The sequence below is a fragment of the Thunnus thynnus genome, chromosome 20 (assembly GCF_963924715.1).
Source record: "Thunnus thynnus chromosome 20, fThuThy2.1, whole genome shotgun sequence".
Lineage (NCBI taxonomy): Eukaryota > Metazoa > Chordata > Actinopteri > Scombriformes > Scombridae > Thunnus > Thunnus thynnus.
Window position 1 is genome coordinate 26,855,902 of NC_089536.1, and position 27,046 is coordinate 26,882,947.

General features: G+C 41.0%; 2 protein-coding genes across 4 annotated transcripts in view; both read left to right on the forward strand.

The window, feature by feature from the left end:
* Positions 1-11,213, forward strand: part of LOC137172489 (caveolae-associated protein 1-like) — a 31,844-nt gene extending 20,631 nt beyond the window's left edge. Inside the window, exon 2 of the mRNA XM_067576956.1 lies at positions 6,994-11,213. Within this exon, the coding sequence (XP_067433057.1) occupies positions 6,994-7,866 (873 nt within the window). The 3' untranslated portion in view covers positions 7,867-11,213. The remainder of the gene's footprint in view (positions 1-6,993) is intronic.
* A 1,251-nt stretch (positions 11,214-12,464) lies between these two features.
* LOC137172479 (signal transducer and activator of transcription 5B-like) overlaps positions 12,465-27,046 on the forward strand; it is a 36,082-nt gene continuing 21,500 nt past the window's right edge. The window contains exons 1-8 of one of the 3 annotated variants that reach the window (XM_067576928.1): positions 12,465-12,669; positions 15,222-15,356; positions 15,788-15,944; positions 19,776-19,865; positions 20,012-20,189; positions 21,212-21,342; positions 23,870-24,021; positions 24,353-24,508. In XM_067576928.1, the coding sequence (XP_067433029.1) occupies positions 15,229-15,356; positions 15,788-15,944; positions 19,776-19,865; positions 20,012-20,189; positions 21,212-21,342; positions 23,870-24,021; positions 24,353-24,508 (992 nt within the window). In that variant the 5' untranslated portion in view covers positions 12,465-12,669; positions 15,222-15,228. Of the gene's footprint in view, positions 12,671-12,914; positions 13,005-15,221; positions 15,357-15,787; positions 15,945-19,775; positions 19,866-20,011; positions 20,190-21,211; positions 21,343-23,869; positions 24,022-24,352; positions 24,509-27,046 lie in introns of those variants that run through there. The other 2 variants (XM_067576929.1, XM_067576926.1) reach the window with 2 other exon arrangements.

Here is a 27,046-nt window from a genome sequence, read left to right on the forward strand (position 1 = left end):
CTTTAACCAGAGACAATAAAATTTAAAATGGTTATTTTTGGCATGATTTTTATCTGTCACCTTCATACAAAATAGTCATTAGAAACTCTGTGACAGTCACATAAAGAACATAAGCACAGATTTTGATTAAATTAAAAAATACAATTTACAGTTTTCAGAGGCAGGACGTGTTCAAACACGTGGCCACACTTGGCTCTGGCAATTGTTGCTGCTATGGTTTCCCAGCACTGGTTGATAGCCACAGCAGCTCACCACTGGCTACACCCAGAAAATCTAAATAAGCCCAGATGAAAGAGCCCAAGCATTTTTGAAAGACTTTCAGGAAATGCACAGACACAGACATAAACGCAGACATTAAGGGATATGTAAATAATGATGTACAACAAAATGTCCTGACCTGGGGAAAATAATGGAAAAGTGAGGATGAAAAGACCAAGATATACACTTGAGTGTCATTTCCTCTGCAGGGGTCTATTGTTTTATATATCAGGACACCTCAAAGACATTTCCGCTTTTACCAATGACTCACAACTCATTGGCAGGATTTTACAACTCTGGAAAGTTATCACAGTGGCAACTATTTTACCTTTCATCACGACAATTTCGAGGTAAACAGTCAAGTACCTCACTTACAAGTTTCCACTAGGTATGTGTGCAGGCATGTATGTGATTAGCCAACACAGTGCCTTGCTTTGACTTTGCTTTGCAGCAAAATCTGAGCCTGGATCAACTTTTTTGCCGGACGACCCTGCAGTGTTTTGCTGAGCCCTCCCAATGGTAGTATAAAAAAACCACTGTGGCAGACAGCAATGCACACCACATTTTTTGATTTTAATAACCAATGTCAACCAATGGGACAAGTATAGCATCTATACTTGGAAACAGCAAATTAGATCAGCTAACATCAAACATTAAACCTATATTGGAAGAGTGAAAAATGTTAGGGCTCAGGCCTAAAGGCTTGTGTTTAGCTGCCCAGACAGAAGTCACTATGCACACCCTCCATGAAAGAGAAACGCTGCGTTGTGCTGATAACACAGAGCATCAGCCAGCTGATCTCAGCAACTGACAGACACACACACACACACACACACACACACACACACACACACACACACACACACACACACACACACACACACACAAGAACTATTGGAAGAACTATGTGCCTCATAATGTTGCTTCTGTGCTTTTCCCTTATCATCTCTTATCTCCTTATTTCAGTCTAAACTTTCAATACCAGAAATGTGATTCTTTGAGGTTTTACTTAAAAGAGAGCTCCCCCATTTTACACATGAGCGTGTTTCAAGGTGTTATGTTAGCAGCTGTGTGAAAAAAAAAAAAAGGTTACCAGACCTCTGTAGCACACTCTTCATCTCTGCTGGAGGCTAGCAGCTCTAGGCTACACGCAGAACACACCCTGTCTCTGACCGAACTGTCAACAGTCATATTGCATTGTGGGTAAGGTGCCAGGTTTTAAAGTATGTGTGGAATAAAGAAGACAATACCTCTAGTTCTGCTGCATTGATTTTGATCTCTTTTACAATGTATTTCCTGGTTACATGCTGCGCGTGTATCAACATCATATCCTGGTTTTGAGGAGCCTGAATATTCTAGTGCTCTGATAGAAACCTGGCAGATAAACACCTTGTCCGATTGTCTGATCAGCATCTACCATGTGTACAGGCACCTCTACAACTCGAGTTATGTAGCAGTTGGTCAGTAAAATGAAAAATATGATATGAAACAATGAAATGCAGAGCAGAGCAATCAGAGTGGGAAATAGTGGTAATAGTGGTACAGTTCACACAGACAATCAGAACTCTTGTGTATACAGGGAGATCAATAATAAGGTCAGTCATGTTCCATGTAAATGTATACCAAGTTTGGTATGGTGTTGGTATCTGGTAATTTGGTTTGTCTACCAAAACCAGGATCGGACTTAAGACAAAGATACTAACTTGGATGTAACTAATTTATAATATGTTCAGAACAACTGATTAACTGAGATGAAAGCCACATGCCAAATGAAAAATGTTTCCTAGATCTCCCTTACAAATAAATTGTAAAAGGGCCATACTGCACTCAGTTTCCTGTGAACATATAGCTGTCAGGTAAGGACAAGCTCTCGGGGATCATATCAGGGATATTAGCAGTATTGTTAACAGTGTGCTTATAACGTATTATGCCAGAGAGCTAAATTGTGCGAATGTTCATACGTTAGTGCACACACACATAGTGGGTGGTAGGTTGTTAGAGGGCGCAAGAGCCAGTGTAAAAGTACTGTAAACACCTCTCAGATGAATGACTTTTCCACCAGCCATGAGTCACTGCAATCTCTCCACAACTGACAGACTGAGGAAAGAAAGAAAGAAAGAAAGAAAGAAAGAAAGAAAGAAAGAAAGAAAGAAAGAAAGAAAGAAAGAAAGAAAGAGAGAAAATTAATAGACAGAAAGATAATGTCGAAAATGCAATAATCTTGCTTGTGTGTGTATGTTTTATTAGTGGGGGGGTTACTGAATTCCACACAAGCACACACACACACACACACACACACACACACACACACACACACACACACACACACACACACACACACACACATTTTGTGGTTCACTGTGTTTTGCAACTAACTTCCCTCCTGACTGTCATTTTGTAATTTCAGTGCAAACCAGATATGGAAATGATCTCCTTGTGCATGTTTTGCAAGAGCTAATGGCAAAATGTAGTCTGTAGTGTATGTAGCCTTGCCTAGACAACCAAATACACACACACCAACACACACAACCATTGCATACCTCATTCGTCAATTTTCCATGGCTCTGAGTGTACCTTCCTGTCTTTGGCGCAGCGGACTCATGGAGAACAATGTCCCATTAAATTAGGAGGGTCAGGAAGTCAGCACCAAGGTGAATGCTTGAACTTCCCCATACACTCTTTCCATGCACTTTGGACACATGACAGAATTCCCTCCTGTACCCGGGCTCTGTTGAATACTTCTTTTGCAAACACATTACCCTTTGACCTATACTCTGAGCTGACAGAATGGGCTTTCCCAGGCACTCACTGCACATACTGTAGCTATGCTCAGGCTCCTCAAAGATAAGGGATAACTTTTCAGATATGTTAAAAGCTAACCTGTTTCAGCTATATTAGCCTTTGTCTGTGTTAAATACAGTTGTATTAATAAAGATTCCATGAAGCCTAAAATAACTCCCGAAAAGTCAGTTTTGTTTTGTTTTTTTTTCTCTGTGATCCAAGATGTCCATTACTCTAACATGCCACTGAACAGCCCTTCAATCCCAATAAGATCCATGCAGGACATTACCCACTAGGCAAAGAGGCACCCCATTGCCCCAGACCCCAAGCCCTCAAAAGTCCAAGGTTCACTTGAATTCCTTTCATTCTGGAAAAGTACTTTCTTCTAGTCCTCCCAGGACAAAATGTCAATTGTGCTTGTAAAGTAGAAGTGATATATTCCCCCAAGAAAAAGCCTAATATTCACCTGTAGTTAGAGCTCTTGTGACAAATTGTGGGGCCATGTCAGAGACTTGGACCACACGTTGCTTAAACGATTCACAACACCCACTGCATTGTCCTTGAAATCATAACAAGATGTAATGAATTTGAGTGAGGCAGGTATTTTCCAGCACGCCCGCCTGTCAACACAGCTGTTCAGGAAAGCCAAGATCTCTCATCCAAGGTCAAGTTTACCCAAGATACTGCAATACAATACCTTCATAAAACTACCATCACACTGCAACAGAACACAATAGACACGAGACCCCCCTCACCCACCCTCAGCTCCCACAACTTCCACCTTCCAGCCAACACTTTGATGCTATCATCTTCCTGCTTAGCAGATGGTTTTCCAAGACTCTGAAGCATCATCCCACTTTATGCTATTACTTGACACATACGACAGCAGAAAGGTATCTCCCTTTTCCACATAACCCCCCTCCCCACCCCTCCCCCCTCCCTGTATCCTTTGTTCAGGTTCCGCTGTGTTCCTGTTTTGATCATTAAGGCTGTGTAGAGGGAGAGGAAAAGACAATACACACAACAAGTATTGGCCCTCATGCAGACATTCAGGAGCCCAATTGGATGAGGATTTGCCGTAATGGAAAGACCAAGACTCCCCCCTCCTCACACCTCCTTCCCATCCGTTCGTTAACAAGCCATAGCATTGTATTTACAAGGTAAAGGGGGCACCTGAGAGAAAAGGAAAGAAAGGCTTCCTCATCTGGAATTCAGAGGAGGAAAGGCCAGAAAGGTGGGTGGGAGATGGAAGGGCCAGGGGAATAGAGGAATAGACGATGGAAGAAGGACAAGAGTATGAAGTAGTGCTGTGCAGGAATGCTTCATCAGGGCGGGCCAAGGTCAGGAGTTGTCAGTTCATAACTACTTATGTCTTGTGTATGGTGTTCTGCACAGGAGGCACAAAAACTATGCTGAGCAAGACATTTACGTAACCAGACTAAATGTCCAAAGCCAAGCTAGTGGCCCCTGGAGGCTGCAACATTCATTACACCCAGAATGGAATTTCTATACTCAGAGCCTTACTCGAAGTGGGGTCATGAGGGAGGTGCCAGAGGAAAGGCCACTAAACTCAAAAGGTTCCGTCACATGAGCAAATTGCATGGATTTGCCTTTTAGATGATGAGACATCTCATGTGGAAATTTAACATTTTGTCCTGAGATTTTTGCTAGAGGTAAACTCATGGAGTGTCAGCAATGGAATGGGTTCATCTGTGGGGAGCAGGAAGCTGTCTACTAAATTTCATGCCATTTTCCCAATTAGATGTGGACTTTAAATGGAAATTTTGGATGGCGGGGCTAGAACTCACTCAAAGGACTCATCTTTGTATTTTAATCACTATCTAAACACTGCCCATATCACATGTAATATTACTTATAACATCACTTAACTACTGGCCTGAAAATAAGACTGAATTGCCATGTTGTTTCGGTTCATTCTTTTAGCCTTGCATTGAGTGTATGTCGTGTTCTTATAAGGACGTTCTTGTTATTTTGTTTTAATTTGCCCTAACCAGTTAGTAGCAAGTAGGGATGTCAGTTTTAGTTCATTTTGCTTTTAATAGATCACTGTTGATAGAACTCAAGATGGCATAACATACTCGGCATCAAGGTACCATACTAGCTCTTTCAATCCCTCGCCCTCCACCACACTGATTGGCAGCATATCGGTCTCAATCATTCAGTACACCAACTGGGTGATGGCATCAGACTGGCGTGCATCACACTTTCTCCCCCCAGCTAGCAGCGACGTGATCTTTGGTTGTGACTGGCTGGGGTGGGGTTTTCCCTTGTTAGGAAAAAAAGCAGACTATCAGCCCAACTTACTGTGTCCTCTCCTATAATATGGCAAAAGTAACCTATGACAATTCCAGCTGGGACCAAAAATAAGATGCTAACTTAGTCCAGTCAATGCAACAAGAAAACAGCATGGAGGGAGTGAGAGTTATCACCAAAACAAACAGCTAATTTCTTAAGCAAAATGCAAATCCTCCTTACAAATAATCGTATTATCACACAAGCTGTAGGTGCACATCACACACACACACACACACACACACGTGGTGACATAAATGCCACTCTCACTGCTGAAATTTGGCGGCAGATCTGGCATATCTACCAGCTACAATAACTGTCAAATGTGGAGTTTTTTATAACCCACTTCCACTCCCCCAGTTTGGGGTGGCACTTAATATAGCGGACCTTCCATGTGAACATGCAAACGGAGGGGAAGTGGGTAGGGGGAGGGTGTAGGGGCTATTTTGGAAAAGGTGCCACAATGTGCAGACTCTGCCTACTTGGCAAACCATAGGCATACACCGGCTTTGTAGGCCCAATCCTAAACCAGTCCCTACCCACTACCACTTTGTCACCAAGTGTCACTCCAAATCAAGTTACACTAGAGGCTGTGGAGGGCACTTCTAATGAGGGGGGAGGATATAAATGAATAGCCAAATTATGGAACATTCTTGCCACTCTATCAGAAACAGCCGTCACCATGGCAATGGATAGATGCTGTGCTTGCAAGGCTGTTATACTGTTTCACAGTTTATGAGAATGAGATATGAGGTAAATTTGACATATTTTAATTCATTGTTATTTAGGCTATGCATGCATACAGGCATTTGTGGGTTTGCTACAAGTCAAGCGATCTTAGGGAGAAAGTGATATTCTCCTCATTTTTGTTTTATTTTTTTCACACCACACATTCACATTCTTCAACTCGCCCTGATGCTGACAGGAACATCCTGGAGCTCTCTCCTCCCTCAGCATCCAGTCAGTGTTTGTATGTGATTTGTTCGTATGCGTATCCTATTAATGTGAGCAGCAGAGTATGTGCAGCTTTGCACTGAAACTGTGAACCCTGGAATCTTTTTACAGATTCCACCAGGTCTTGGGTTCTGCCAAATGTAATCAGTTCACATCTCTGTTTAGGCTGGACTGTAATTCCTCTATTGTGTAGCAAACCTTGATGTGTGAGTCATGTTCCTCACTTCAGTCAGCCTGCATGTACCTGTGCATTTAAAAAGAGAAAAGAAAAATGCACAAATAGACATACCTGCATTTCATAATAGTGAAGACATTCTGTAGTTTTGGTGATGCAAACTTTGTGGGAGATCTCTTAATACATTTGCTACATCTCAGCCAAACTTTAAAAGCCATCAAACATAATAACTTTAGTGGATAAATTAGAGTACTGCATGTGCTGTTGCTGCAGATTCATATCTGAAGAAAGTATTTTTCTATGACTTTCCTGTTACTTTGAACTTTTATACTTCCTGTTTTATTTTTTCACTTTTGTGACTACCAAAATAGATGTTTATGTGCCTACATTGTCTTTGGCGATCCTGGACCATAATTTCATGTAAAGTTTTCAACAACATTCTCTTCTTGCTGCCTGAACTTTGAGAAACATGTCCTATTGCATTAACAGTCTTTATGTTCTCTTCTCTACAGGATGAAGTGAAGGTTCCCTCAAGACTCAGTGTCTCTAAATCCATGAAGGTCTCTGAGTCTGTGTCAGGAAGCAGAGGAGGCAGCATGCTAGAGCTCAAGGAAGCTGTGGATGGGGCTGAAGAGGAGGGAGAAGGAGAGAAGGCAGACAAACCTCATGTAGACCTCTCATCAGATGAGGAGGGGTTTGAGATTGAGGAGACCATAGAGGAGTCTCGTGCCGAGCGCATCAAGCGCAGCAGCCTGCAACGTGTACAAACCCTTAAGACGGTCTTCTCCAGGGAGAAGATGGATAAGACCAGGGCAAAGACCAAGGAGAACCTGGAGAAGACCAAACAGAAAACCAAGCAGAACCTGGAGAAGACAAAGCAGAAGACAAAAGAGAACCTGGAAAAGACCAGGCAGAAAACCAAGGAGAACTTAGAGAAGACCAAACAGAAGACCAAGGAAAACCTGGAGAAGACACGCCACAACATTGAGAAGAAGATGGGAAAGCTTGGAACACGCATGAGTGTCAACCCTGAGCGCAAGCAGAAGATGCAGACATCCCGTGACAAGGTGAAGAAAGCTTTCACACCTGACCATGTTGTTTATGCCCGGTCCAAGACTGCTGTGTACAAGGTGCCCCCCTTTACCTTCCACGTCAAGAAAGTCCGTGAGGGTGCCGTTGAGGTGGTACATGGCACTGAGATGGTAGAGGTGTCGCAGGATGCTGACCCCTTCAGTGACGTGGATGGGGAGGTTGAGGAGAGTGCAGTGGAGGTTGAGATGGAAATGATGAATGGAGGGGATGAGGAAGAAGCTGAGGAGGAGGAGGAGGAGGACAGCCACGATGCCCTGCAGGAGAGTGAGGATAGAGATAGAGACAGCGACTAGATAAAGAACAAGGAATTTGCCAAGATCCTAACAAAATTTCTTGCACCAACCCTGAGGTTCTTTTGTAAAAAGTGAATAAATTGTGGGGATTGAGAAGATAGTTAAAGAATAATTCCCATTTATTACAACTTACATCTTAGTGCCTTATTTTTGTGATTTTGGCCATGATTCCTATCAGACGATACCTTTGTATTCACCTGGGTAATTGCTGAGATCTGGGGATGTGGCAACATTACTGCAATAAAATTTGACGGATCAGTCAGATGATCAGACAGGCTGTTAACAAGCCAGCAGTCATTAAGATTATCTAGACATCTCTAGACATCATGATTTTACTGTAGGCCTATGTTTTGTCTTCCAAATAAATTTGTCTAAACTGAGGGGTTGTTTTCACCCTGTCTGATCACCTGTCTCTTTCTTGCCCCGTTGGACTTTTATTAAGGGCTGGATTACCAACCAAGCATAGTGGAGAACTGCCCCAGAACTCCAGGGGCCCTGAAAACTCCAGGCTTACTGTGTGTCAGCTGGTTTGTGCTAATTTACGTAAAACTCCACACTTTTTTTAGCCTCTTTCAGCTCATTGTTTTGGTTTTACAAACATTACTGCTTTAGTTCAGTCTCACCGCTCTTGCCAGCGTCGTTTCTAGAAGCAGCAGCAGCAGTTGACTGTTTTCAGTGAAAACGCTCTGATAAACCCACTGTACACTACCTGCCCAGCACCAAACAGCATAGCTGGTGATCATAGTGGAGCATTTAGCAGCTGAAGAACCAGATATTTTTCTCAGGAGTTGGTGGAGACCAAACCAGAACTAAAAAGAGAGTGAATATTGGATAAAAGAATATTCATGTTGCTCTGTGTCTGCTAGATATGTAAATAGGCAACTGCTTGCCAACACATTCACAATGTGTTTACAGCTTATTCTGAAATCATTTCAGGTTTATGTTTTGTGCTTCCATGTTGTATATTCCTAAATTAATTTGTGTTTTACCAAATTGCCACACAGCAAATCTAGGGCCATGTAGTATTCTGGCTTAGAAAAACTGAACACACAACACAGAGGGTGAGAGCACCTGGAGGTGAGTAGGGGCCTTGTACTTGCCTGAGGACATGGACATTTCCATATCTCAACAATTAACTTAGTAAGAACAATGTTATAATTACTAATGGGAATGATGGCCCAAACTACAAAAATAATAGGGACAAAATGGAATTTATTCTTTAACAGTGTGCTTAAAAAAGTCACACCTTAATGGGCTTAATGAAAATCGTCCCATACTTACAATGGGTGGTTTTAGAGTCCTTTCTTGTTTTGGTGCTGGAGATGATCATTAAAATTGAAATAAACATAATAAATAAGACACATCACACAATGTTGTAGTGGGCTGGGCTTGGGGAGGGGAGGTGGGGTGGGGCAATAGCAGAACTGATAAGATCAAGTGATCATTAGGAGGGGAAACCATCACTCTCCTTGCAAGAAAGTGTAATTTTTCAAGATTTCCTTTCTTGTTTCTTTCTTTCTTTCTTTCTTTTTTTTTTTTTTTTTTAAATCAAAATGCTAACCACTCACAGCTAGTGGGGTGATACTATGGAAATGACTTTTCTCCTGTCTATTGAGTTTCAGTAGTATTTGTTGTACATAAAGCAAATGATCTCATGCACTGTTGGGTTGCAGATTCCCAATGGTCAAATTATTCATAAATACACTGAGTACATATTCATGCTCATATCCATAAATTCCTTGTGTCTTAGAAATATTATATATCACATACACAAAAATATTAATTCCACCCCTTTGTTGTTCATCTGTTTAAATACTGAAGTGTTATCTTACTGTGCTTAATTTACTCATTATTTAGAAGCACAGTGATTCTGTTGTAATTTCTAGGTTTTGATGAGCTCACAAATAAATATTTGTGTATGATTTTGTATGTGATCACACTTTACACAAGGCTGATGTCATCTCCTTTTCATTTCTGACAGAATGTAGCCTAATAGCTGTCTTTTCATCACACTTTGTTTAATCCAATATTCTTATGTAACATTTTCTGACAGTGTTTCCAACAAATAAATAGTACCCATGAAAATGAAGGTCTGCAAAACATAAGGTAGAGACAGCTCATTCATAAGTCCAGTACATTACACTCACCGATGTATTCACTTCTATCATTTTTTCACGAGAAGTTTCTTCCGAACCTCTTACATGTTTTTTAAAGATGTGTTTCATAAGTAAACTGAGATAAGGACCAATACTTCCAGCAAGTCTCACAAACCTCTGGTAGAAACAGTTTTGACTATTATCAACACCATGTCCTCTTGGGACCTGTCTATTCACAGGACTAAGTTTCAAACACAAGAGTGTGTATTATTGCTGCGGTCTGCTACTGACCCCTGGTGTCCATTCATCTCACTATGATTTTTGTCAGGTCCAGATTGAAGGCACATTTCCCAAGAGCGTCCAACTGTTGTCATTCAAATGACAATTTCATTCAAATGTTTCCACATAGTTTTACTTTATTACCCACATTTACTTGTTTGTAACAAGATGTATAAATATGTTTTACCTATGAGTGCCTTGCAAGAATGAATTCAGGAATTAATGTTTTTCATTCTTGAATGCTCTGCTCTGACTGCATTTTTTTCTTAGCATATTCAAGATAAATTTCCATCCATCCATGCATTTTCTAAACTAATCCTGTTCAGGGTAGCATGGACTGGAACTTATTCCAGCATACTTTGGACAGAGGGGGTACAGATCAGCAGTCTATCAAAGGGCCAACACAGAGACAGGCACAAGATAAATTTGTGAATCCAAAGTAAGGGAAAATAGAGTTTTACTTAACTGTTGCCCAAATTTACTGTGACACATCACAGTTTTATTTGTTTTTGTTTTTGTTTTTTTTTAAATACAATGTGAATCACTGCCATTGCAGATCATGATGCATTTTGATTTTACTTACCAGAGAGCCTTTTGCCTTCTGCTGCCTGCACATCTTCTGCGTTTAGAACAGCTTCCTGGGCCGAATAAGTTAATGTTTGCACACATTTTATAGTGCAACAAATGAAATTGACACTCTTAGATGTAAGCAAGGATAAAGTATTCTAGCTTGTTTTGATGCACAATTGTGGCAATATTTTGGTGGTTTAATGGTCAGCACTTCAAAGTGGATTAACAATGCCATGTCTGTCAGAGCAGTAACAACATACAGCTGTGCTGAGGCCTATGAACACAAAATGTAGTGCACACTTAACTGTTTCCTTGCTTTTGTTTTGTTGGTAACTGATTCCTGTATAATGTTTCATTGCTTAACCACTAATGATTTAATTAATAAAAGTTGTTTGGTTCACAGTTTCTGTGTTTCTATGGAATGTTAGCAGAAAAAGTGGACAGGACACAAAGAATCACCATATATATAGAGAGAGAGACAGGTGACAAATTAAAGGAAAAACCTTGTCTTCGTAAGGTGTTGGGCCACCATGTGCCACGATAACAGCTTCAGTGCACCTTGGCATTGATTCTACAGGAAATCTCTGGAGCTCTTCAAGAGGGATGAACACCGCTCTTCCAAAAGATATTCCCTCATGTGGTGTTTTGATGATGGTGGTGGAGAGCGCTGTCTAACACATCAGTCCAAAATCTCCCATAGGTGTTCAATTGGGTTGAGATCTGGTGACTGCAAAGGCCATAGCATATGATTCACATCATTTTTATACTCATCAAACCATTCAGTGACCCCTCATGCCCTATGGATGGAGGCATTGTCATCCATGCCAGCAAAATACCCCCCAAAGCATAACAGAGCCACAGGATCCCCTCACTGTAAGGGTCAAGCATTCAGACCTGTACCGGTTTTTCCTTTAATTTGTCACTTGTCTGTTTATATATATAGTCTTAAAGGTCATTGGCTCTAACCCAAGGCAACTGTGTATTCATATTCAGAGAGCAATAAAATTATCATCAGCCACAGGGTACAACAATTGGAAAGCAGAGCAATATACCATATATACCATATATAATATCATATATAATATCATATATTATATATAGAACCATAAAATTACATTCTTTCATTTTGATGCATCATCACAGACTGTCCACATCATATTAGCTGCATTCATCATTCATCCACATAAATAAAGACATAAAGACACACACACACACACACACACACACACACACACACACACACACACACACACGCACGCACGCACACAGATTTCTGAGTTTGACACAGCTGGGTGCGGACGGTGCGGGCCGGAGGTGGGGCTGTTAGCGGGGCTGTTAGCGGAAATGGGACGCTGGCAGGACCGCATCAAGCCTGCTGAAGTTAGCATGAATATGATCGGAAATGGAGGGTTTCTATACCAACAATAAAGACGTAAAAATTATTATTATTAAAATTATTGTGAGAAGACACCAATAACTTTTTTAAAAGATGTTTTATTATTTATTCTATTATATGCAGAGCTACCTACAACAAAAATACGCAGTAATAACCAATTCATAAACAGATGTTAAACAGATCATTGTTATTGCACAGCATTTTTATTTTGAAATTCGAAATCGGAAGCTGTTTTAAATATTAATTCTTGGCTTTATGCTGGTCAACAACAGCTGCCTTACCAGAAACCAGAATGCGATAAAGTAGTTGGCGATGTAGCTAACATGTAGTTTACGCCATATAACCTGTGCGAGGTTCAAAAGTTGTGTGTGTGTGTGTGTGTGTTTGTATGTGTGTGCGTGTGTGTGTGTGTTGTCCGCTGTCCATGGTGTTGCTGTAAAGCTGTGCTGCAGTCTCTTAAAAGGTGAGTTACATACGTAACTATACTACGTGTATCGCAAGAAAATGAAGTTTTTGTCGAGTGCTGTAACATACTATATCAGCTAATAATAGCTTACCTTCGCTAGCTAGCTTAGGTTATGTATATATATATAACCGATGTAACGTAAATTCACCACCTTCCCACTCAGTGTGTGTAATTTTACATATGCTCAAGAGTACGATATTTGCAAATTCGCTGCATATAATCCCTAATCTCACTGTAGAGTGATGTTAGCAAGCTAAGCTATCTCTCAAACTTGTTGGAGAGCAAGCTTCCCGGCTGTGGACCGATGCGCTCTCCTTTGCACCCGGAGAAGGTAACGTTAATACCATAACTAATTCAGATGACTGTAATAAATTTACTACTACTGTTCTCCTTTCATCTAATTTAACGTTTGTCGTCTGAAGAACGTGCTTTGTCAAAAAACACGTTATTGTTTTCGTTTCGATTTTAGTTAGTTTGTTTGACCAAACTTGGCATATTGTTACGTGTCACCTAGTCTAACTGTATCTTAGAAAATACTCTGAAGTCTTACAATTGCTAAAACATTGTTTGCACTGAGGTGGAAACTCCCTATCAACTTCATATTATTCAATGGATTTCGTAATTATTGGATACTTATTTGGAACGGTTTTTAATTCAGATTAATGGTGCTCAACACAATTGATGCCTTGTTATTAAATTAATCTAGGAATCCACGGGAAAACAGTGGAAAAGGCTTCCCAAGGGTCACTGGAAATACTCGATAAAGGAAGGAGCCGTCAGATGCAAAAAAAAAAAAGTCAAATTAATTAAACTGATATACACAGCTCTGATTGGGGAATAATGCTGAGTAATGTTGACTTATTTTTCTTGTGTTGTTTGGTTGGTGGGCAGGATGGACAGATGGACAATAAAGCGTGTTGGTGGTTGGAATCGGGGGGGGGGGGGGGGGATTGTAGTTTAGGGGGGGGGGTCAAGGTGGGGCTCCTTTTGTGCAGTTAATATCTATATCTATATCTATCTATCTATCTATCTATCTATCTATATATATATACACAGTATATATACAGATATGCAGTTGAGCACTTGGACAGATAATGTTTGAAGTGTCTGTGTTAGGATACTATATACAGTAACATGCTGATTCTAAATGTTTTCAAGAGAACTTAATTCAAATACCTCTTATTGTATCAGTGTACCAAATTAAAGAGGGGTTTTATAACAAATGATCTGAAGATATATTGTAGGACGTGTAAAGTATTCTTGCTGTGGTGAAGCATTGTAGGATTTTGTCAGGATAGTGTGTGTGTGTGTGTGTGTGTGTGTGTGTGTGTGTGTGTGTGTAGCTGTACCACTTGCATCTCTTTGGAAGTGCTTACCAGTTTGGAAGGTGTTGGTTTGTTGCTCGTTTGTTGCACTGTACGGTTAGTGGGTTCTGTGACATTTTATGATTTACACTTCCCTTAGGGGCAAATGTAACTATTTAGTTGTTACTCAGAGTTATGTTGTAACTTATCTCCATGGTGCAACCACTTGCTGATCTGTGCAGCTCTTTGGTAATGTACCACTGGCTCTAATGTCTCTGTAGCATTTTGATATCTTGACAACACCATGGCACAGATTCACTGTAAACAGAAAGCTTTACGCCATATTTAGTGAGTGATAATGGTGGTGAGGTGATGTGTTTGGCGGAGTGGGGGGTTACTGTGACCTATTTGTTTGGATTGTTTGGACCTTTAATAGCATACCAACAGTACTTTCATTACCTACACTTTCACTCACAAATTAAACTAATGCATTAACCAGAACAAACTTTGAAAAAAATTAATAATGAGATTCTGTCAAAAGTCTGTAACTAAACTTGTAACTAAAAGTCCCTGTTGTATGTACAACCACATCTGAGAAATCAGGTAGATCATGTAAATTGGAGCCATGAGGAATTAAAAAAATGATGGCAGCACTTGAAACGCAGTATTCACACACAAGGAAAAAACAACACAGTCCTGTTGTTCTTTGTATTTACTACTGCATGAGTTGGATGTCATGAATGAACGAAAGGGAAGAACGCAGAGGAGGAAAATGAAACTGAACCTAAGAGCATCTGTCTCCACAGTAAATCATCTGTTGAGTGTTTGTGCTTTAGAATGTAGTCAACATGAAATAATAAGAAAATAATGTTTTATTTCTCTCGTTCACTGGCTTTGTTCTCATTACTGCCGCTCATTTGCATCTCTTTGGAACTGCTTACCAGTTTGCAAGGTGTTGATTTGTGTTTTTTTTATTGATATCAATGTTTCCCCTATCTGGCAGGCATCCATGTGTCTATAAGCATCTTTGTGTTCATAATAAAACATTGTAATAACTCTGTCCTCTTGCTCTACTCTCCTATCTCCCTCCTCATCATCTTCTCTCCAACCTAACTGTCTTTTACCCCTCTGTGCTAAATCTCTCTCTGGTCATCTTCTTCATTATTACTCCCTCTTTCTATTCCTCTCTCCTCTCCCTCATAATTTCCCTGGCTTCTTCTCCCCCCATCCTCCTTCCTCCACAGGAGCACCATGGCAATGTGGATCCAGGCCCAGCAGCTGCAGGGTGAGGCGTTGCACCAGATGCAGGCACTGTACGGTCAGCACTTCCCCATCGAGGTGCGACATTACCTGGCCCAGTGGATTGAGAGCCAGCTCTGGTATGCAGTGATGTTGATCTTTATTTTTATTCCAATAGCACACCACCTGCAGGTTCGGTGAGGACTCACTGGGCCATGAAATGATATTTGGAGTAAAGTTTGAATGGTATGGATTTTTCAAAGGCTGTGTCAATCTCTTTGGATAGAAGCTTCCTTCCGCTGAAATTATATATTTGTCTTTATATTTCCTTTTATAATCACCAAAAACAACTTTCATGATTGCCCCAGAATGTCATTCCTGTCAGAGTCTAAAAACCTGTACAATATTTAAACAACAGTGAATATACATTTCAGTACACTAAAACTTAATAGAAAAGCCTATTTGTTACATAGTTTTTGGTGAGCTCATCCATTCGTCCTTCATAACTGCAGTCAGTCTGCAGTCTGCTTGACATTGCCTAAAACTCTAAATGTAATTGTGCCTTTCATAGGGATTCGGTAGAGTTGGACAACCCAGCAGAGGAGGCCAAGGCCAAGCGTCTGCTGGACAACCTAGTGGCTGAGCTGCAGAGGAAAGCCCAGCTTCAGGGAGGAGAGGATGGCTTTCTACTCAAGATCAAGCTTGGCCACTACGCAAACCAGCTCAAGGTACCAGCCAGCTACTGTAAGACAAGGGAAATGAACCTGTCCAGAGACTTTACTATAAACTGGAACATTACGCTGAAAACTATTTAGTGCAGGTAATATGAAGCAAGCCTCATTGCTCAGGTGTAGTGATGCTCTGTCACCTCAAACAAACCTTTCCTGTTGTCATATCCTGTGGGATTTCTCTGTTACCTTCACTGATGTATTTTGGCCACAGTCCTAAGTGTGATGCTAAAACACTGAACCAAAAAATGTTTTCCTGTACAATCATTACAAAAGGCTGAAAAACCATAAGTACATTTTTCTGAGCATCACAAACACTCTGGAATAAATCCTTATTCTTGAGCCATTGGGTGCAAACAGTATAAAAAGTCTGTATCAGTGAATAATTCTAAGCCAATTATGTGTGTGGGGATTCAGCAGGAAGTCAGCTCATGCTCTATGGGCCCAAAAACCCAGACGGAAGCCTGAAAAAGTTCTGTGGTGTATTAATCGGGCAAGCAAGTTACATTGAAACGAATGAGTGCCATCTTGGAACACAGCTGCTAGTTCTGTTAATACATCCATGATGTACTATATTTAGGTCATTTGTCAGGCTGGAAAAGAAAGAGAGGAAAGTCAAACCAACATTATTACTTACTGACCTAAGCATTTGCTAATGCTACTCCATACCCTAAAACAGTGGTTCCCAAACTGTCTGACTATTTGACAAATCCTTCCATCACAGTTTTTGAATGCTGAACAATGTTTCCCCTAGGTTGACTGCTTTCGGGTGGTGGGGGGGTCGGGGGTCCATATGAAAAGCTAAAGATACTCATCAGCCAGACATTTCTCCGTTGTTAAAAAGTGGCTGAGATTGACACTAAAATGAAAATTGCTGGTCCACCTTAAAAGTCAGTCCACTTTAAATGAGCCTGATCAGGTTAGGCTAACATGTTGTTGCTAACTTTGGGGCTAACTCCCTTCAATAGACGAGTATTTACTAGGTCTTGTACTGCATCATTTATTAACTGACACACTGCAGCCTGTACTGTACATTTACTTCCAGACTGACAACTTACTGCTAACCTTTTCCTCTGCTTCCCTCGCATTCATGTCACTTTTTCAACTACACACGCTCATTTACACTCTCACTACAAATGCAAATAAAAGCTCTGTTAAGGAGCTACTCTTTTACCTTTCACGCATAGATGTCCTTTGAAGAATGAAGAGAGGGAGGATGATTCAAAACAATTCCACAGTAACGTAGGGCGTTTTGTGCTCACACAGTGTGTGAGTGAAAATCATTAGTAGCCTATTGACATTAATGATTGTGTGAAATTTTAGCAGCGCAATTGAACTGACTGAACTGAATGAATACAGGGGAAACACTGCGGTACACCTGGAAAGTTCTGGAACACATGATGTGTTACCATGACAACTGGCAACTGTGAGCTGTTGTCACCAGTCTTAGCTGCAGTGTAACAACATATTTAACTGATTTTTATAATAGGGAGATGTCAATGTTTATTGCTTATGTCTTCCATTTTGATAGATTTGAAAACATAAGATAAAAAGGTAGTTCATTTAAATGTTACCTTGTTTTTATGTGGTGAAACATTATCAAAAATGAACACATCTTCCCATACTTAAGACACCCTTCTACACCCATCCCTACTACCATGCTATCTGGACTTCTGAGAAGTGATTTTATGTAACTTCAAATGGCCTTCATACAGACTATGTTCATACTGTATTTTGTGCTTTTGAAATAACAAAACTAAATAATTAGGAAGAGCTTCATAACAAATGTGACCACGGGGGGAAAATTGATTAGTAAACTGTGGCTTGCCAGCAGCTCTATCTTCTCATTGTGCTTGCTTAGTCTGCATATTTGTCTGTTGACATTTGTTGCTAGGTTACAAAGTGACCAGCTGCAGAGCAGCGGAAGTCAGAGTGAGATTTCAAAATGGCTGGTTCCCATCTGCCAGCTTCGGTCGACTTTAAAAATATTGCAGTGAATGTGAAGTCAGTTAGCTGTTGCTTCAGGTTTATCAGCACCTGTTCAGGACAGGCCGATTGCTTATTATTTCTTGAGAACCACATATATATGTATAAACTGGCAAACGTATAAATTAAAATGATAAGGAATTAATATATTGAATGGTTTTAATCCAGGCAGAAACCAGTGAGACTAAGCTGAGGTTGAACTGTAGAAGCAACCGCATATATATGTATCAACTGACAACCGTATCAATGAAAACGACATGGGCTTAATGAATTAAAGATGTCCTGCACATTAAAACATGTTTTTTTGAGCTGTAAACTAAATGATATGACTGTACCATGATGAAACACATCAATGCTGGTGTTAATTTTGACATTGACCCCAATTTTTAAAAATCTGCATTTCATGAATTGAAAACGGCTCAACCTGTCATCTGCTGTTAAAATCAGCCCTGAAAAGGCGAGGCCAATGCTGACGTAGAGTCCACCATTTGGGAGTTCTCTACCTTATGACATTTATAGAAATGGTAGAATGATAACGGCACCTGCCCCATCCCCGTGCTCATTTTCTTATATATGCTGATAGAGAGAGACAGTTTTAACTTCAGCAGCTAAGAGCAGCTATAATGGTGCTGGCTGGCTGGAGGGGGTCTCTCTGTCTGCGACTGTCTGTGGGAGGAAAAGCTGCTTGCAGCCACAAAAACAACAGAAATCCTCCTCACTTCTCCCCATGCAGCTCTTCAACTCTCCCACTGTCCTGCAGTTATCAGCTGATAAAATATTTTTTAAAAACATTAAATCGTGTAACCAGATCTCCATCGAAACTGAACCTGCTCCGACAAAACTGGCATTTAAGCTTCATTTATACTCCATGGAGTATACACAGACGGGTAGTTGGTCTGTTTATACTACCTTCTGGGATCCGCTTGGAGGATGTGTTTCACACATGCGCAGTAGATCGCCGTCAGCATTGTGACCGTGCGGACTGGTGTGGACAGGTCCGTGTGGACACAACAATTTGCAGGTACGCAGATGTCCGCACAGAGCCTACATGCACACCCTCTGATGATGCAATCTATGTCACACTGACCCTCGCGGATTTGTGGATGCAGAAACTATCATTTCAGCTTTAGGCGGAGCTGCTCTACACTGGACAGCTTCAGGGAATGGAACAGTGGAACAATATTCTTCCTTCATATCATGAGCTCACTGTCATGTCAGCGACAGCAGTGATACCAGACCCTCTGTGGACCAGCACTATTACATATTCCATGTGTGAAAAAACTTTTTGTTGTACTTTGAGTACTTAAGTACTTTTGTAAAATAGTATATAAGCCACACTTATTTTCATCAAAAAGGTGTTCACAACCTGTTTTGTACCATGGACTGTTTTTATATTGACTATGTCCCTGCAGCCCAGCTGACAGGTGGTGGCTGGGGTCGAGGGTGGATGGTGGTGGTGGAGCAGAATAGTTCCAGTGTGAATTAGTATTCATACACTGGAACATGTCAGTTTTGGTTCATGCATGGTGTCACTCTCTTTATCTTCCCAACACAAAGTGAGAGAATGTCAGAGAGTGAGAGAGAGCAAGCAAAAAAACTAAAACTAAACAAAAAGGAATTGCCACTATAATAGTTATTTTCACATTGAGAAATGTAAACAAGTGTGTTCCAACAATAACAAAAGTAAACCTGTCTTTAATAAGAGCTGAGTTATGAAAGTCAACTGGACAGACAGAACTCTGACTCTAACATTATTGGCCAAATTGGTGGTGGTATTGGATTGAACTAATTAATCTGATTAATGTTTGGTTGATGTGTTTGTGTGTGTGTGTGATATCTCTGCAGAGCACTTATGACCGCTGTCCTTTGGAGCTAGTGCGCTGCATAAAACACATCCTGCACTCAGAGCAGAGGCTGGTTCAAGAAACTACAAATGTAAGTGTTGAAGGGGGTGTTGATGTGCCATCATCTGCAAGAATTACACATATTAAGTGTCATGTTATTTGAAGAACCAAACTGAAGGGACGATAAGACGGCAACATCTGGAGTAAATATGGACCATTTAAATGATTTGTGTTCAGGCCAGCTGTGGGAGTGGGGGGCAGGCCATGGACAGCCTGTCGCAGCGGCATCAACAGATCAACCAGGCCTTTGAGGAGCTCCGCCTGGCCACACAGGAGACTGAGAATGAACTGAGAAAGCTGCAGCACAGCCAGGAGTACTTCATTATCCAGTACCAGGAGAACCTGCGCCTCCAGGGTGAGGATGAGGAACATACACACACATTTAGATATACTAAGATGTAGACAATCATGTACTAATACTAAAGATGAGTTTCTACCAAGCAGCAAACTCCGGGACTAAAAAATGAAGCCAATGCAGGAGAGTCAAAAACTGCAGTTTCTCGAATGGCCACTCGAGGCTGGCTCTAAAAGCGAGTCAATTCCCATAGACCCCCATGTTAAAATTCTCAACTTTACAGCAGAAAAAAACATGTTTACAGCCTGGTACAAAAAGCAGTTTTGGTCCCTATAGTTTATTTCCCCTTTCATGACAACTGTATGGGGGGTGAATTTTTTATAACTCACCTGTTTAAATTTTATTAAGCCATAAAGTTATGCATAATTAAGGCCACCACGTCCACTTTGAGTGAAAGGTCCCTAGCCACTAGGTGGCTTGTTTCAGCAACCAGGCTTCATTGGACCCGCCTCAGCTCCACCTCTTTGCCCATTTTGGCTTAGCTGGGAGTTAGGCAGAGTCAGGCACTACCAAGATGGTGATGGCTGGAGCTGCCCACTTTGAGCTTCACAACCGCTCTTTAGAAACAAATGGGTGACGTCATGGTGGCTACGTCCATATTTTTTTTACAGTCTATGGTTTCTACCCAACATAATACTTAAGATACACCTGTAACCTTAAGCAACACAGAACCCACTGACCATTCATTGGCTTATGTGTAAATTGACCAAATACAAGATACAAAAAAATCAAATGTTCCGCTCCTTTTTGAACCAAACCAAGACATGATGCCCTGATGACACCACAAGATTAACTTGATGTTTTAGCTCAAGTTTGGTATTTTGTTTCTCTGCCCTACGAATAGGTTTCAAGCATCATCAGCCTCTTATAGTCACACCTATCTTTACAGAAAAGGACCTGCGGCCAGGGGCTGGTTAACTGCTGACATGCCTTGCAGATAGATAAAGTTATCAGTATTGTTGTGTCTGGTGTTTGTAATGTCCTCTCTGTCTGTCTTTCTGTCCTGCTTCCTGCTCTGTCAGCCCAGCTGAGCAGCCTGGGGTCACTGCCTCAAGCCGAGCGCAGCCAGCGGGAAACCACCCTACAGAGCAAAAGGGCCACTGTGGAGGCCTGGCTTACCAGAGAGGCCAGCACACTACAGAAATACAGGCTTGTATGAAGACGCTACTTACTCATCACACACACACACACACACACACACACACACACACACACACACACACACACACACACACACACAGTGAATGTCTACAGTCAGAAAGAGACTGTTGTCTGCTAGGTGAAAGAGTGCCAACATGTACTTCAGTAAGCAGGTCACTATTGGCTTTTTGTGGCAATCTGATTTCTTCAACAACATATAACGAGAAACTCTGTTTGCATATGTATTAGTCAGCTGTTAGTAGGGCTGGATATTGCCACCTGATTTGATTCAATTTGATTCTTGACTCAGTTACACCACGTAAATACTAATATTACATAAAACACTTTTCAGTTTGTCCTGGGAAACTTAAATCTCTTCTACATTCAACAAGTGAGCAACACTGTTGTTTCCTTGAACATGAAAACACATTTCCCAGTTATAAAACTATAAACCAAGGTTTTTTTTCTAGGGCAAATACAAAAAGACTAAAGACACGTGTAAACAGATGAGCAAGAATAATAAAAGACCTGCATCACTAGGAAGAGCTTCATCATTATGCATATTTAACAAACATTTTATCATCCAATTCAATGATCTGTGTGAGTACAGACAGCAGAAACTGAATGTCTGCTCATTAATTCATCTTCACATTCATTTGCATTTGTGTTGACAAGACATTGCCCAATACCTGCAGGCTGCAGCTAGCTGGCCTTAGTTAATCAGCAGGGATAGACTGAATACAGTAGAATCTGCACACTGTTCAGTCGACTTCCACAGTTTAACATCACATAGTCAGAGATAATATCTTGTCAACAAACACAAACTGAGAGCTCAGGTCAGTGTGCAGAGTCTTTTTTCAGCCTGTTCCTCTCATAGATGTGATCTCTAGATCTGCTATGACATCGCCAGAGTCAGCTAACTGTCCTGAGTCATGACAGTCCTGTAAACTGCGGCGAGTCCATAAAATGTAACTATGGACTATAAGTATTCACGTCATGGTTTACGGGGCTGACATGACTCAATAAGGCTAATATAGCAACTATCATCTATGTTACTTTTCAACTTAAAATAAGCTTTTGTAACCTGACCTGCCAGATGGTTTGTTACATAGAACCAGATCTGAGAAGTCGTCCTTGGAAAGTTTTTGGAAGGCACTTTCAAAAAATACTTGGCAGGTGATTAGATGAACCATCTGTCTATCACCGTCTATCACCGTCCTACCTTGTGAGGCAGCTGAATTAGTGAGATCACAAGATCATGCAAGACGCTGATTAGTCCAAACCAACAGTGGTTTGGACACAAGTGCATAACTTGAAACCTGATGAAGATGGATTCTCGCATGATCTCATTATCTCACGAATGCAGCTGCCTTGCAAGGTAACGTCTTTTGTGCATGCTGTAATTACTCAATCTCCACAAACATTTTATACATCATGCATCCCTAACTGAACCATTTACAAGTAAATCCTGCATACACATAACATGTAGTGCACATGGACACATGTTTGCAGAGTAAAGGCGCAAACGCAAAAAATTAGTCTCTGAATTTGATTTTCCCAGCCAGATTTCTCTTGAGGAAACCGATTTGTTGGCCATGTATACTGTTATCTGGGTTTCTAATCAGCTTCTTACATATGAGCATGTGCATGAAAGAAGACTTCAGAAAACAGCAGAGTGGCAGGAAGAAAGGAAGGAGACAGACAGAGAGAGAGAGAGAGAGAAACAGTGAGATATAGCTTAGACAATTAAAAGAAAAAACTCTAAAGTGATAGCCATAAAGAATACTGCAGCAAATATTAAGAAGTTACTCGACCTTCTTTTTCCCCCCTGCTTGAATATGTTTTACAGCAGCTCCAGTCCAGTGTGATGAGATTGAAGCAGACAGTAATACTTGTTAAGCAGGCCTGTTCTTTTTTATGTTTATAGAAATAATCTTGTCCTAAGAGTATAAAGGTTTTGCCAATATTTATCTTTCTTAACTTTTATAGGCATAGATGTTTTTGTTGAGCTGATGAAATTTGGCTATTTGACAAATATGTCCTCACACACAGCGTCCCTCTTACAAGATGAATACATGCTAGTTCCAAAAGCATTTTCTCTTTATCCAATATTCAAAGTTCAGCAGCAGAAAACACTTTTGGTTTCATTCTGTTACTTTCTAGATGTGTCAGTAAACCCTGATATCATGTCTTATTTTGCGGTACTTTATCTTAGATTAATTGCGACTGGGCTTATTAAAAGTAAATATCAACCTAAAGAATTTTTCAAAATGTTTTGCTCTGATGGTAATTTGCTACATGTATGGTAAATATCCCCTTTAAAGTCTAAATAAGTCAGTTTCCATAGCTGAACAGTAAACACAGCAGCATACAGACAATTGACAGTAGTCAGGTTACTACAGTGTATGTAAACATGCAGTCAAATTTCCTGCTGACTTCATTTCCTCCTGTATGCTTGTTTCTTGTGTGCATATTAACATACTGACTATTCTGTACGTCTGCAAATGTTTCTCAGCGTGTGTCTGGTGGTGTGTTTGCAGGACCTGTCAGAACAACACCAGAAGACCCTGGCCCTGCTGAGGAAGCAGCAGACTCTGATCCTGGATGAGGAGCTCATCCAGTGGAAGAGAAGGCAGCAGTTGGCTGGCAATGGGGGTCCTCATGAGGGAGGACTGGATGTCCTCCAGTCCTGGTACATACTGGAGATACATATAAATTATTTTGACTGGCATTTTCTATTATAGGTTTGGAGATTTTATTAAATAATTTTACCTACCTCAAGCAAGTGCATGAATTCATTAGTGATATAGAGTTAAGTTTATATAAAATGTTCCTTTCAATTAAGGCAATTTGATAAGTTTGATAAAACATTATAGTTCACATGAATTTATAGAAAACATACTTTATATGCATAGATATACTCACATAGTGGAACCCAGAAAGTGATGGCAGTCTTATCTTCTCCTCTTCCCCTTTATTTCAACTCTCTGATTGTATTTCCATGTCTTCTCCTTTTCTGCCAGGTGTGAGAAGCTGGCTGACCTGATCTGGCAGAACCGGCAGCAGATCCGACGCTGTGAACATCTTACCCAGCAGCTTCCTCTCCCAGGCCCCATGGAAGAACTGTTGACCAAACTCAATGCTGACATCACTGATATCATCTCCGCCCTGGTTACCAGGTGAGAACTAGACTTAACATCTACAATGTTGTGTGGTGTACCAGAACTGGCAGACAGAGCTATTAGTTCCCATTTTAAAAAGGGACCGGAGGTTGTGCTCCAGTTCACGGTATCATGCTGATCAGCCTCCTCAGGAAGTCTTATGTCAAGGTGCTAGACAGAAGACTGTGGCTGAATGCTAAAGCTCAGATTCTGTCCTTATTAGTGGACCGGCTCTTCACTCTTGTGAGGATAATGGAGGGCCTTGTGGACTTGGAGAAGTCTTATGATGGTGTCCCACAGGGTAATTTGTGGGGATGATGTGGGGCCGTTTCTACAGTGCATTCAATCATTGCACAAGTGGAATAAGAGCTATTTCCGTATTTTCAGCACACTCTTAGTGGGTGCTGGGTCCTGCCAGGGTTGTGCCTTGTCACAGTTTCTGTACAGTTTCAGCCTACAGTTTCTCATACAGAAACCGTAGAGGTAAGGTCACCTCAGGACTGCATCTCTGCTTTTTGCTAATAATGTAGAGGGATGCAAACATGCAGATATGCAACTGTCCATCAGCTTTATGTTCCACTGATATGTACCACTTCTTATATTAAATAATTAGATAAACAAATAAATACAAACGGTATTTTAATATTATGCCTATTGGCATATAGCTGGCATTAAAGGTCAAACATTTTACACTCCATCAGCCAAATAGCTTGCTCCACTACCTTAGTCACCAGGAAATATAACATTCATCACATCAGTGACTGTTACTTAAAGTTATCTTCCAGTCCAATGTTAAGGCATTAGGTACAAGTTTTACACAGTACCCACCTGTGGGCAGTGCACATACCTGCTGGTGGAACAACAGTGACATACTGTTCTCATTTTGGAAACAGTAGCAACATACCAATAGCCAGCAGGGGAATAAGGGAGGTAAGACTATACTGACATTACCCTTACTTACACTAAGACCATGTTGTCCATTCTGCTACACTTAGTCCCCTTCAGAAGACCTGAGCTTAGAAAATTCCCATCCAGAATCGGGTTTCTAGTGGCATCCCTACTCCCTACATATTATTAGACACAACAACAATAATTACATTTTCCTATTTAATGGCAATAATATATCAGTCACCAATATATTATACATCTGTAGTTTGCAGCTGAGTGTGACTGACATTTCCGTTCCATGAAATTTCACTGCACTGGACTCCAAAGAAGGATGTGATGTCATGTTTCTGATGTGGCTAATAAATAAATATTGATCATAGCAATCACAATGTGTAAATCGTGTATAAGAGTGACACTCTAGTTTGTAGTCTGGTAGTGTGTTAATGTTCTAAAAAAGGTGGTGAAACACTAGAATAATATCTTTTCCATTTCCAAACACAGTGCAGCAGTGTTTCTATGGGCCAACAGAGCACATCCGCCCAGTCAAAATTGAACAAAGGTGAACTCTGACCTGCAAAACCACCAGAGCCGACTGGAAACCGCACCAAAACGGGAAATGCATGCTAGTATTTGTCTGACGGACTTGCTTCAATAGAATTGAATGGGAAACAGAGCAAACAGCTTTGAGTGGCGTTGGCCAATCACTTACATGCAAGCACACATTCCTGGGGGATTACTTTGTAACATGAATGTAACTTCTTTGCTTTGTTTTGATAATCCATAAACATATTAATCTGTCCCTCCAACTCGACTTACTGGATTGTAGTTTACAGCACCGCATAGTTCTGACGCCTCCTACGACAGGGGATTTTATTGGGGCAGATGAATCCAGAAAATCTTGCTTGATATTTGTCCTTAAGTGGTGCAGACAACCATGGAGAAAAACAAAATGTTATGAGTACAACTTCTTCTCCATGAATGTGAGGAACGAAGTACAACACAAGATGATCTGTGGTGACGTATGTGAGGCCTATATGCACATATATGCATCCATCACCACAGTTATCCTTCAGTTGGAATGCCGCTCTTCACCGAGTCAAGCGGGGCAACCTAGTGTTGTACCTCGTTCCTCTCCTTCATGGAGAAGGAATGTCTCTTATAAATCCAGCGCACCCCTTTCCTTTACAGCGGTACGTTTTTACTCCTCTCTAAAAGCTGAAACTCACTCTCACTGGGAATCCACATAGGAAGCGAGACATGAGTGGTGCATAAGCGCGTTTCCATCTGTTCAATCCACACCGACTCCGACCTGCGTTCAGTGTCTCTGTCCACAGAACTGGCTATCAGCAGCAGCTCCTGGGGAGCTGAGAGGACAGTGGCTGCCTGCCTTCACCAGGCTGACTGACAGCAGAAATTTACTGAACCAAAATAGTTTCATATCGGCCCGGTGGGAAGAAGTCAACAGTGTTTGTATTTATTGATTCATTGATTTTATTTCCCCGCCCACTGTAGCAAGTGAGGGAATCTGCCTGCAGTGAAACATGTGAGCTGACAGACACACTGGGACCCTTGATCAATCAACCATTAGAGACCATTAATAAGTTCAAAACACATACACAGCGGGATATTTGTTTGATATAAACAGCTGTCTGTGCAGATTACACTTCA